This window comes from Chinchilla lanigera, unplaced genomic scaffold, assembly GCF_000276665.1.
Source record: "Chinchilla lanigera isolate Chin_1 unplaced genomic scaffold, ChiLan1.0 scaffold00104, whole genome shotgun sequence".
Taxonomy (NCBI): domain Eukaryota; kingdom Metazoa; phylum Chordata; class Mammalia; order Rodentia; family Chinchillidae; genus Chinchilla; species Chinchilla lanigera.
Window position 1 is genome coordinate 3,361,473 of NW_004955505.1, and position 12,662 is coordinate 3,374,134.

The 12,662-nt window shown below is 42.3% G+C and overlaps 1 protein-coding gene across 1 annotated transcript in view; it reads right to left on the minus strand.

Annotated features, from left to right (window-relative positions):
• Bicd1 (bicaudal D homolog 1 (Drosophila)) overlaps nt 1-12,662 on the minus strand; it is a gene marked incomplete at its 5' end in the record, with an annotated part of 213,820 nt that overhangs the window by 30,540 nt on the left and 170,618 nt on the right. The window contains 3 exon segments of the mRNA XM_005407175.2: nt 3,154-3,347; nt 4,339-4,656; nt 7,237-7,388. Of these exon segments, the coding sequence (XP_005407232.2) occupies nt 3,154-3,347; nt 4,339-4,656; nt 7,237-7,388 (664 nt within the window).

A 12,662-nucleotide genomic window follows, 5' to 3' on the forward strand; every position in this document is an offset into this window, starting at 1 on the left:
AAAATAAAAAATAAAATAAAAATTAAAAAAATAAATAAATAAAAAAAGAAGACAGGGTTTTCTGCTGACCAAACTCGTAGAAATGAAGCCTATTTAAAAGTATGTCTTGTAAAGGGTAAAAACATTTTATGGTCTGCAAACATTTTATGGTCTATGTCTTCAAGAACAAATTAAGCAAATTTCATTTTTATTGCTATAATTACTTCAATGATCCTCATAAAGTAATGCCCACTATCTGCTTACTAAAATGAGTAAAACAGTCTAACATATATATTAAATATGTATTTTATAAAACAACACTCATCAAAAGCATCTGAAGAATTAACAGGAAACTGTCCTTTAAAATGACTAATGTGGGGCTGGGGATTTAGCTCAGCGGCACAGCGCCTGCCTGGCAAGTGTGAGGTCATGAGTTCAATTCCTGGCACCGGAAAAAAAATAAATAAGTAAAATAAAATGACTAATGTATACTGTTACCAGCCAGCAAATTTTATACTAATCAATAATTTATATTAAACTCATGAATTAAAAAAAACTCATAAGGTCTATTGTTTCTCATAGGTTTAATGTACTTCTATCTGGTCATATATATGGCATTTTCCTTTTTTCTGTTTAGTAAAAACATTTTATATAGCAAAAGCATCATAAATAATGTTTAATATATCATACCTAATATGGTTTAGCCACAGAAAAATAGTATGTTGTCAAGCATGCAGATATTTTCAGAAGCTACAAGTTAGTGTAGGTGATTAATCAATTTCCATAGTAATTCATTTAACCAGGGTCTTTTAGCAAATGCTTTGGGTTGACCTGATAAGAATTTATGAAGGATTAATCTCACTGAATTTATGATATATAAATGAAAAATTCTCAAGCTATTACAGCTTTATTTCCTGTCCTCTTTTGTTACTTTAGCCTCAAGCAAATGGTTAGAAATATAACATTTACCAATATGCTGATGTTGTTAATGTTATTTTTTGTCCTACTGATGATTCTAAATTCTATTATGTGTATTTCTTATCTTTTATATATGGCAATCATTTCTAAGGCTGATGATATTTTTAGACAATGTAATGATACTTTCCTTCACGTACACTAACTGTCCTTAGGGTTGAAGAGATTAACACGGTAGAATACAAATACAGGGCAAGTGTTTTGTGCACAGTCAGTACACTGTTACAACCTTTTGACAGCAACATCAAAATGGAGCAAAAATCATAAAGATGTTCGACCTCTAAATCGTGACCTCAGTCTTGAGAAAAATCTGCGTCGATGAGAAGTTGAACGTGTAAGGATATTCCAATCAGCACCGTTCTATAGTGTAACAGTCCATGGAAAACTATCTCAGCCAACAGGAGGGGAAGGAGTGAATCATGCAACAACAACATCTGAAATAAAATTTAAGATACAACCTTAAAAAGAAAAATGACTAGCAACATGGCAGAGTTTATGATGGAATAGTAATTAATGGCTTTTACACTGTGATGATGATGATGTCAGACACACGTTCATGTATACAAGGACCAAACAGTCATACAAAGATGAAAATAGTTATGATTAATATTTATTAATTTTAATCTTATTGATATGTCACCTTGAAAATGTAAATACAATAGGAGTTATTTATTAACCACACCGTGACTTTTCCAAGGACTAGCAGGCAGTGCTCCTCAATCCATTTGGAACACGAGAAAAGATCTCTGTGGGTTTCACCCGAGTGAGGTGCTCTGATGAATAATCACCACTTTGGTGAGTCACAGAAGAACTCAGGGTACCTCGCAAGGGGTCTAAAACAGTAGGAAATGTGTGATGAAAGTAGAAATGTCCAACGAAGTGATGGGTGCACATGCACTTGGGCTACCATGCCATTCCAACTCACTACCTCCCATTTCCTCTGACATTCTTAGCGTGGTGAACACGTGCCATACATGATTACATAACAGCTTTTCATCCCAATCTGCTGGCTGATTATATGAGGAAGAAGAGTACTAGAGATCCAAAGGCTGAGGTTTCCAAAAAGGAATTAAGGTAAAATTGAGGTAAATTAAGTAGGAAGTAAAATCAAAGTAAACAACAAAACCAACACAAAACACTATGGCAAAGGTAGCGAACTCAAAGGCTAGAGCAGAAGCCAGAAGGTAACAAACACGAGTACAAGAGGCCAGGTGCAAGCGATGGCGCTGTGGCAGAGCGCAAGCTCGCCGTCTGTCAGCAGCGGCCGCTGCCTCGCTCAGGGGTTGCTGACAGGCCTGACCACAGAACTAGAGCTGCTAAATACCCAGCGTTTAACAAGAGGCCAGAAATATACACACCCTGACTCTGTAACCGCTCACCACTAACTTGAGTTAGTTTTAATTTCTTATTCCCTGTAATCGTCAAATACTGCCTGTTCTCGGCCTTATCTCATGTGTGGACTTCCTGTTTGCCACCTGTAACTTATTCTGAAGGCACAGAGCGATTCTGCAAACGGATGATCTTTATTTATTACCAGTCACACTTTCTGTATTTGTCATTCACCAGAGGCCTTTTTTACTGAGCGCTCTTCACGGGAAATGTTAAAAAGAGAAAATGTACAGCAGTGATGCTAAAGTACACTGTGAACATGCTGATCACGTAAGTCAAGGAGGGCTTGCAAACTGTAAGAACCTTTACACTTAGACCTCAATGTTCCTGAGGAGCAAAACCTTCAAGGAGTTCACTTTTATTTTGCGTACAAATGGCAGAGGAGACCTTCTGAGTCACTACAAAAGGAAATCAGCCCCAAAGGCTTATGACAAATATGGCTCTCTTTGCTGGAATTACATTAAAAATGGTAACAGGGGAACAAAATCTGACCTGCTGCAATCACCAGGAGCTACCAGATGGCCTATAGGGTCTAGGCGCGTGTCCTGCACTGCACTTGTCGCTGACTTCCTCACCCCATGCCTTCCTACTGGAATTTTCCATCCTGGGCTGCTGGAAGGAGGCCCTGGAGGCTTCTAAGGAAGTCTGGCTGGCCACAGGCAAGGAGGAAACGGGAAGCTACACACAGGGGTCTTCACTGTCACAGCTGGAGTGGACTCTGCAGATGGCAGGTCTGCCTGGCTGGAAGGAAGGGGAGTCGCCTTTCAACTAGTCGTTTGTGTCGCATGCACCCAAGGAAAAAGTGTTTACCTGGTGGAGCCACGGTTAACCTTTTTTCCTTGTTGAGCCGGTGCCCTTGGATGAGTTCCCTCATGGAAGGGGGGCCCTTCAGAAGAAATGATTCTGTGGAGGTGGGATCGGGGGGAACGCTTAATAAACTCTGGAGGTAGGAGGCCCCTGAAGTCCTGGGACGGCTCTGATCACAAAGGGAAGGTGAAAATTGTCTTGCAGGAGATCCAAGAAAAATACATATAGGAAACAAAAAAGTTTTACTTTAATTACCTTTCAATGCCTCACCAGTGACAACATTATTTATATTGGCATTTAGCTTTTTAAATATATAAATTAAGATTCTTGCTATATTTTTTTTAAGTTTCCACATCAGGACACAAGCCTACTTGGAAACTCATTTGGATGCTGGAAAAGAGATTTATTACAGTTAGTTTGAAGCACAGATAGAAGCTCTATGTATTGTTTATAAGTAAAAGCTCCTCAAAAATTTTACGACAGTAATGGAAAACACAAGATAAAAACTTAATAGTGAGGACTCAGGAAAAATGTCATGAAAACAAGGCACTAAAAACCTTCAAATGGTTTCTCTGGTGCAACATTCACATGCCGAATTAAAAAGCACAAAAATTTGCTTTTGAGAAAACGACTACGTGTTTTCCATTCTGTTTTACCTAAACACAGACCCGCCCTGGCCCGCAGTCATCGGCTTTGGTCATACGGGCAGAAGTTCCCAAGGGAACATATTCATATCCTTGCCTCCATTAAAGAGAAGCTGCTAAACAACCATTTTCCAGAGGTACAGCGACTTTTAAAATTATAGCTCGTGTAGAACACGGCTTCATTCTTAACATCCACTTTGTCTACCATTTTTTAGGCTGGAGGTAAGGGAGAAGTATATATATATATATATATATATATATATATATATATATATATATGCATACAAACAGCAGCAAAAACATTAACAGACACTTGAAAATTAAATTAGAATTAACCGAGAGGTGTGGATGGGGTGCAGAAAGGAATATATAAACGCAATTATCACAAGGCTCTGATCTGGAGAGACCATTGCAAGGCCCATCGATACCAGCTCCCATCCGGGCTTCCCCGTCCCCTCCTGCACCCCCCACGAGAGCACATTCACTCTGCAGTTAGCGGAAATCCGGCCACTGCACCATGCTGTGAAGATCGCGGCATGCATACCTTTTCCTCTGAGAGCCACTGCTGCCCCGCATGGTGGGTGTCTGTGGGCCCTGACTATGCAGGAGGTAAGTGTCTATGGTGGGCGCGGTGGCTGACGCCTCCCCACTTACTTTAGGGCTGCCGATCTTGCTCTTTCCAAGTTTGCCTTTGCTGCGTCGGGACTGCTCGTGGTCAAACTCTAAGTCCTCCAGCCGCTGGGTTAGGGCGAGTTTTTGCTGGATAGCCATTCGTAATAAAGTGTTTAAGGTCTTCTTTTCATCCTCTGCGGCTGCTAACTGTCTTTGCATTTCGTCCAGCTGTGTGACGTATTCATCACATCTGAAACCCAAGCACAACAGGGGTCAGGAGGAATCTGGTGAAATGGAACTGCAGCAAGTCAGACAGTACAGTTCTCCTCCTTTCTCCTCGGCTGCAGTTATCCGAGGCCAACGGATATTTGCCTGGATTCTTTCAAGAGACAGACCACATTTATACAACTTTTACTACAGAGTATTATAATTGTTCCATTTTATTATTAATTATTGTTCATCTCTTGCTGTTCACAATTATAATAACTTAAAAATTTATCATAGGTGTGTTTGTGTAGTCTGGTACTAGCCACAGCTTTGGGAGTCTACTGGGGTCTTGTGGCGTGTCCCCCTCGGGTAAGGGAGGAGCTTCTACTATGAATTTGACTGGAATTTAGACATTTAGGACACTGCTGTACTCAGGTGTGTTACGATGGTTCTTTCCACTGTATAATAGTGAATTCTTTGCAGGAATGTGATGCTTGTTATAGGCTATTAATGAAAACATTTGCTTCTGTATCTATACTTCTAGGTTTTATTTTAGCTTAGCACAGACTATAGCTGCACTGTTTTCAATGTGGCAGGTTTGCGTGAGTTAGAAAATAAATGATTTTGTACCCAGGCGATAAAGTGGCGAGTTGTCAAAGAATCTGAGATTTGCATGGGGTTTGAGCTGGGTGGAGCCGGCCTGTCGGGAGCATCTCCAGGCTGGCTCCACACTTGCGCTGAGGCATGAAGATCAGCTCGTTGATCTATTTCCCCGGAAGGAAAATCCACATGCATTTGGAAGGAAGAAGCAGTGTGGGAGACAGGCTCTTTCTGAGTTTCCACTGATTTTATTTACCCACTCTCATATTAATGACAGTCACTCCGCTCACACCAGCTGATAGCTGATGGTCTCCCGGGGTGATCTCAAATGTGCTGGATGTAGCAGAATGAGCCTGGGGTGTCTGAAAGGGAAATCTGTGCTCTGAAAGAAATAAATCCGGGGGAGGCCATTTTCTTAACTCTGAATGCCAAGGAGTGCAGTGGGGATATATAAATACCAGAGCTTCATTAAATAGAGTGATTTTCAGAGCCCTAGACTAATAATAGTCACCAGCCAGATAACTATTTTTAGTGCTACAGAGTAGGGTAGTTATTGTACCTGAAAAAGCAAATGTCTGTGAAAATGAACTATTTGGGGATTATCGACATATAAGACATTTTTCGTATATTGAGACTTTAAATGCTCCTTTAATTTTTTTTTTTTTAATTTTCTTTCTCAAAGAGGAAATTTACGTTCTCTTGATTGTAACCAAAATCCTGATTTCCTTCATCGAAGGGGACACTGTGCCCATTTCTATTCTCTGTCCCGTCCTCTGGGGCACCCAGATTCTAATCTCCAAATGCCCCACACTCGGTGCCCAGAAGCCAGTCCCTTGAGTTCTTGTGCCCCAGGTCACAGGGGCCCACCTTCTCTCTGTCACATCCAGGAGGTTCCACCGCACAGGACCTCCAGCTTTTTCTCTCCTAGTGAAAAGCTAGACAGATCCCGGGGGATTCTCAGAAAGCCCAGGATCTTCTTTACATTTACCTCAGCTAAACTGTTGTAGAAAACAGGGTGAGGCGCTGATCTTCATGGCTCAGCACAACTGTGCAGCCAGCCTGGAGATGCTCCCGACAGGCCGGCTCCACCAGCTCAAACCCCATGCAATTTACACTGCTTGACATTCAGAGTATAAATTAGTACCTACATCTGCAGATAAAGCCGAAGTTATGCTCTGTGAATTCTGTACCAAATTTCTGCCATACAAGATATGTAACTGGTGGCTTTTCAAATTATTTTTGGCTCTGCATTGTGACAAAAGAAATTTCAACAATATACTGAAAATCTAACATCTATCTCAACAACTATTTCAAGTTTTAAAAGAAAATATACTGCTGCCAGGAAATGAAACTCACGGGGTAGAGAGAAACTAGTATTTGTTTTCACTAGCTGGGTAATGTGAAAAACTCGGCGATACACAGAATTACCTTTCAGAAATTAATAGAATCTTCTAACAGAATACTCATGCTGAGCACTTTTATATATTTTAGTCACAGAAATATATTTCCGGGTGATAAAATACTTGCCTACTTTAGAAAGTGGTTTTCTCTTTTGGAAGTCTTTTTTTAAAAATCTAATTCTTGGACTAAGAATGTAGCTCAGTGGTAGAATATTTGCCGTCCTATGTGAAGCCCTGGATTCAATCCCCAGCACCATCAGAAAGTTATTATAGTAACTGGTTCATTTTTAAATTTTATTTTAGCTTTCTAAAGCCTGGGTCTTGCTGTGTTGCTCAGGTTGCTCTTGAACTCCTGGGTTTAAGCGCTCCTCTGACTAAGGCTGCCGAGCCGCTAGAACTGTTTTTCTGTAATAGAACTGCTTGGTCCAGAGTATCCAGGGCAGGGCTCTGGATACAAATGGGAAGGTTCTGGTTTAGATTTGTCAGAATGGAATCATTCTCTTCACGCTTTCCTATCGGGAGCACACAACAAACACACCCAGGCTGCTCCACGATGCACTTGCGAACGTCGGCACCCCCTTCTGCGCAGCAACACACACCCCTTCGGGAGAAAACCCGCTCACCTGGTTGCGAACATTGCTCTCAGGGAGGAGAAGGTGGCCGCGTCTTCCTTCAAAGCCTTCAGCTCGTTGCGAAGCTTTGTCATTGTCTCAGTCACCATTGCCTTCTCATTCTCGTATTTGTTCTTCAGGTTGGCGAGGGCCACCTCTGCTGTCTGAAGCAGAAAGATGACAAAGCTTACCACTTCACAGCAGGACAATCTGCCACCCAGATGTCTTCACGCTGGGACTAGCTGCATTTCCTTCCGTAAGTGGAAAGTAGAACTGATTTGGTGAGGGTTTACATCAGCGTAATTTAGACCCTGGACACAGGGAATTTTGTGTAACATCAAAATGTGTTGTGGGTAATGTGGTTTCATTGTGCTAGAAGCCAGCCAAAGGAATGACAACAGCTCAGTAAACACCTCCCAGGCTGCTGAAGGTGTAGGACTGTCACAGAGGGAGCCAATGAGAAACTTTATCCAAGAAGGACCGCATTATGTTTTAAAAGAAGCACAATTTCCAAGTGAGAAATGTTTGAACTCAAGTATTTTATGTCCTCTGTACTCTGAGCCTAAGGCGTGGACTGAAAGACAAATTTAATTTTGTAATTTATAACATGAGTATAAGATGGTAAACTATAAACCCAGGTTATTATACGTTTAAGGAAAAGACATGACCAACAACCAAACATTTTTTAAGTCTTTTTGTTATAGATAGCTGAGTTAGACAGAAATATTATAGGCAGTCAGACAGGGCCAGGCCCTGGAAGGAGCCAACATGAAAGACAAGATAAGATACCTGTGGGCCAGACCTCAAGACAAAGGACTAAACAATTGCACCCACATACCTCCCTAGGTGTGAAATCAGGGATTGATATTCTAAATAGGTAGCAACCACCTTCAAAAAGCCAGAAAGAAGGGGCTGGGGATTTAGCTCAGCGGCACAGCGCCTGCCTGGCAAGTGCAAGGTCATAAGTTCAATTCCTGGTACCGGAAAAAAGAAAAAAAAAAAAAAAAAAAAAGCCAGAAAGAGTCACTAGCCCAACCCCCTACAGGAAAAGCCCCTGTTCTGTATTCATGCCTGCTTGCTACATGACTTGTTTCCCCCATTTGATCCCAGTTTACTCAATTTTACCTCAACAATTATACTTGTAATCTTATTGGCTGACCATAGTTTTTTCCCACCTCATAATTTCCATTTTTCCCCCTATCTTGGACCCGTCTCACCTCGTGGTTTTGCCCTATGAGTCCCCAGAAAAGACAGAGTCTTGGGCAACCCACTCGGGCCCCTTTCTGTCCTCTCTTGGGCAGAAGCTTTCTTTCCCTCAATAAATATATTCTGCTCTTAACCCCCATTGTTCCTAAAATTCATTCTTCGATTTTAGAGAACATGAACTCGTCCCAGATATCGTGCAGGTTGGGAATTTTTATTTTCCTGTATCATTTTCATACAACTTGTTCAAAACAATGAATTATAGTCAAATTTAATTCTTCATAATATCTTTAAAAACCAAAAGCACCCAAATGCAGAATGAGTTCAAATGTTTGTTTGTATTTGCATTGGGGCATTTCTGAAGTTCCTGGATTAACAGTGTTTCAGACCCAGAGCTAGCATGGGAGAGCCGGAAGTCAGAGCACACTGACCGGCTCAATGGCGACAACTCGGGCTGCCTGGGGGGTGCACAGCGTGCGGTGTCCATACTGAATTCTTTTTACAAAACTAAGTTACAGCTCTTCAGACTGTATAAAAATACCCAATACGGCACCGCAGTGGTTTAGCTCAGTTCATTTAGCTTAGCTTAGTCATTATGCTTAGCAGTTAGAAGAGCCTCATGATAGGGTCAGAAAAAGAAAACAGCCCCCTGAGGTGAAGAGCACTTAACGGCCAAGCCCAGCTTAGAGGGATAAAGGTAAACACCAAGATAAAAGCTCCAACCAGAGAGATAAGGACTTTCCTCCTGGAAGAGGGTGTGCTAAGTTAGCTGACAGCTCTCTCCTACCTCAGGACCAGAATTCAGATCCGACTTCAAAAAGACATTTAAAAATGTAGTAGTTTCTTTTTTTAAAACTTTTAAAAACTCATCTCTTCTGAGACAAGCAAGCCCTCTCACTATACCTGTCTACACAGGGCATCAGACTTCTTTCCCCTCTTACGTGGTTTTCTAAAAACCACTCCTAAACACCTCCTTTTGTCTCCAAATTTATTCTTCAATTTTGGGAGACAAAGAAATTGGGTTTATACAAAATTATCTGTTTGAATACTGGCGAAAAACCCCACTACTAACGGGATTTCCCAGAGAACTACCCTGGGGTGGTAAAACATCTTTTTGAGGTTGAGATGGATAGGCTCAGCTTTCCTAGGCGAACTGCCAACTTACAGTATAGAGACCGGTTCTTTTATCAAACCGTGTTTTTTTGTTTGTTTGTTTGTTTGTTTAATAGATTTGACTTCCCTGTAAATGGCGGGAGGACCAATATTTATTTATTTTCACATTCTCCTCAATCCTATCAGGTTCTCTATGGAGCACTGAAGAAGTCAAGTTTTGGGGTTTTTTTCCCCTTTTTCCAGTACCAGGAATCGAACTCATGACCTCACACTTGCCAGGCAGGCACTGTGCCGCTGAGCTAAATCCCCAGCCCCTCAAACCAATGTTAACATGGAGTAGTTGTTAATATTTTAACTCCAGAGTTGTTTCCTATTAGTTCTAAATGAACTTAAAAGCAGATTTAAATGAGAAGTTACCCGAAAAATACTTTCATATGTTCTGTAACACTAATACTTAGTGGCATCTTCACAAATGCTATACTCAGAAAATTATCCAAAATGTAGAAATCGATGTGGGGGATAGCAATTGTTTATTTTTTTTTAAGGTCAGACTTACATTCATTTAGAACATATGGCTCGGTTTAAGCCGAGAGCCTGAAGCTGTACACGCTGGTGAGCACACACCTGGTATCTAGGGGAGAGCAGGAAGCCGACCACAGTGAGGTCGGGCAGAAGCACAACTCCCCGCTTGTGAACAAGGCTGAGGAGGACTCACTTTTGCTTGTAGATTTGTTTGTCCGCAGGCTGCACAAAGCTTTTTCAGAATTAAGTACTTTTAAGTATCTAAAACCCGTCAGTAAATGTGCTGACATCTGCATTCACTACATTTTCTACGCACTGCAATGTTGATTTTCTAAATAAAAAAGCCTTATTTCTAGCCAGAGACCTTCTCAAGCATTCCCCTATTTCTGTTACTCTTGTCTTTCCGTACGTACTCTTCTGTCTGAAATTAGTCCCTTTCCCCTGGAAAACCAATCCTGTAAGAATAAATTCAAAGCTGGGTACCATGACTGTAACTCCAGGGAGGCTGAGGCAGGAAGATCACAAGTTCTACTCCAACCTGGGCAACTTAGCAAGACCCTGTCTCAAAAACTAAAAATGGGCTAGGGATATAGCTCAGGGATACAGCACCCCTGAGTTGGACACTGGTATTAAAAAAGCAAAACCAAAACAAACTCAAGTATGATTGTTTCTGTGAAGTCTTTTCTAAAGCTCCCGTAAGAAACACTAACTGTTTCCTCTGTACGGTCCCCACAGTGAGGGAGGGTCACAGCACAAGTCACACCAAACTGTTGCTGCTGCCTCTGCTCTGCCACCCCGGGCGGAGTCCTCTTTGGGAAGGCGAGGGCTGTGCATCAGCCTTCTCAGAACCTCACACCGACTACAGCCTCGTCCGCGGACTGGGCCTCCTACCTGCTCACTGCCCGGAGGCAGGGTGCCTCTGAAACACCGGTGCTAAAGGGTACTGATGATTCACACGGCACACACAATGCCTGCTGTACAGCAAGAAGGTTCCCATTGTTTCCCTAAGCCACAGAATCCGCCCCTCAGTCTTACTAATTACCATTCCACAACTTGAAGCTATTTAAGGCAATAAGCATGCCAGCAACAGCCCGGGCCACCGACACCGCTAAACTGCCTAACAAATGTGTGGCTTCGGGCGTGTTTGGATTTAATTTACTGAGCCCATGCAGGCTGTGGCTCTAATGTAATGCAAATACCACCGGAAAGCACTCTGACAGTGGAGCTAGGCAGCTGTGTTCCACCGAATCCCTACGGCGCTGTTTATCCCACTCCCAAGTGCTTCGTATGTTCTGTCCTGTGGGCAGCTACAGGCCAGGCTGAAACTGCACTAGAGTGCTAGTCACTTGGTTTGACCCCTACCTTCTCTCTCCATAAACTGTCATCAATGGGTACTGCTTCAATTAGTCTCTCCAGGCTGATAAACCATCCTTTACCTCTTCAGGTAAGCATTCTGACATTTTCCTAGATCAAGTGTTTTGGGCTACTATCCAATCTCCAGGTAGAAGTCAGAGAAGTTAGCTGAATGACTTGACCAAGAATGTCCCCTGCTCTGGATAAAGGTTAAGTTCCTTCATGTAATATGATTTTGGGTTATTTATTTCTGCAGTACTGGCGATAGAACCCTGGTCCTTCACATGGAGCTAAATCCCCAGCCCTTTTTAAAATTTTGAGACAGGGTCTTGTTAAATTGCCCAGCTGGATTCGAACGCATGATCCTCCTGCCTCAGCTTCCCAGCGTGCTGGGATTAGAGGCATGTGCCACCATGCCCAGCTGATTTGGTTATTTGGTTATTTTGGTTATGTACTCTAACTTGCTGAGTTGGTCGGATTTTAGCAGAGTTACTGTAAAAAGTTGCTGCATTCTGACATCAAATTGGATTCCAATACCTTCTCAATTCTTCACTCTCCCATTTTTTTTTCTATTTTCCTAAAGCAATAGCACGACAGTCCTATTCTGCTCTTGAATCTCAAAAGCATCGTCACAGTGTACACCGTAGTATTGCTTACAGTACAGACATCCAGCTGACCTCAATGGGTCTATGGGAACAGAAGATGAAGACCAGGAAGGTAGGTGACATAATATTAGTGTGGTCCCCTCCAAGATCAGGACAGAGGAGAAGGCACTCAACACAGAATTAGCCTCACTCTTCAGAGGGTACACGCTCCACTCAGGAGGCTGAGGCAGGAGGATCATAAGCTTGAGGTCAGCTTGGGCTACATTATGGAGACCCTGTCTCAAAGGAGAAAGCATGCCCAAGCTACTGATCGATGTTTGCAATGGCAAGAAGGTCTCTGATACTTGTTGCTTGTCTTTATCAACACCAGGATTTGCTCAGCACACTTCTCAAATATGTGTCACCGGAGGCTACCTTTTCAGATAAACTGACTAGGACTGTCAGGTCTGTACTTCATAGTGCTTCCACCATGTACAGCTCAAGGGTAAAAACAAACTCAGTTGTCAAGGAGACACAGGAATACAAGGACAGATCTCTACGGGTTAAGAAAAGGCAGAAAAACTCCTGGCCGCTTAAGCTCTGGACTTACACCCAACTGAACCTAAAATTCAGGTCACTGATGGGCCGAGGAGGGTCCACTCA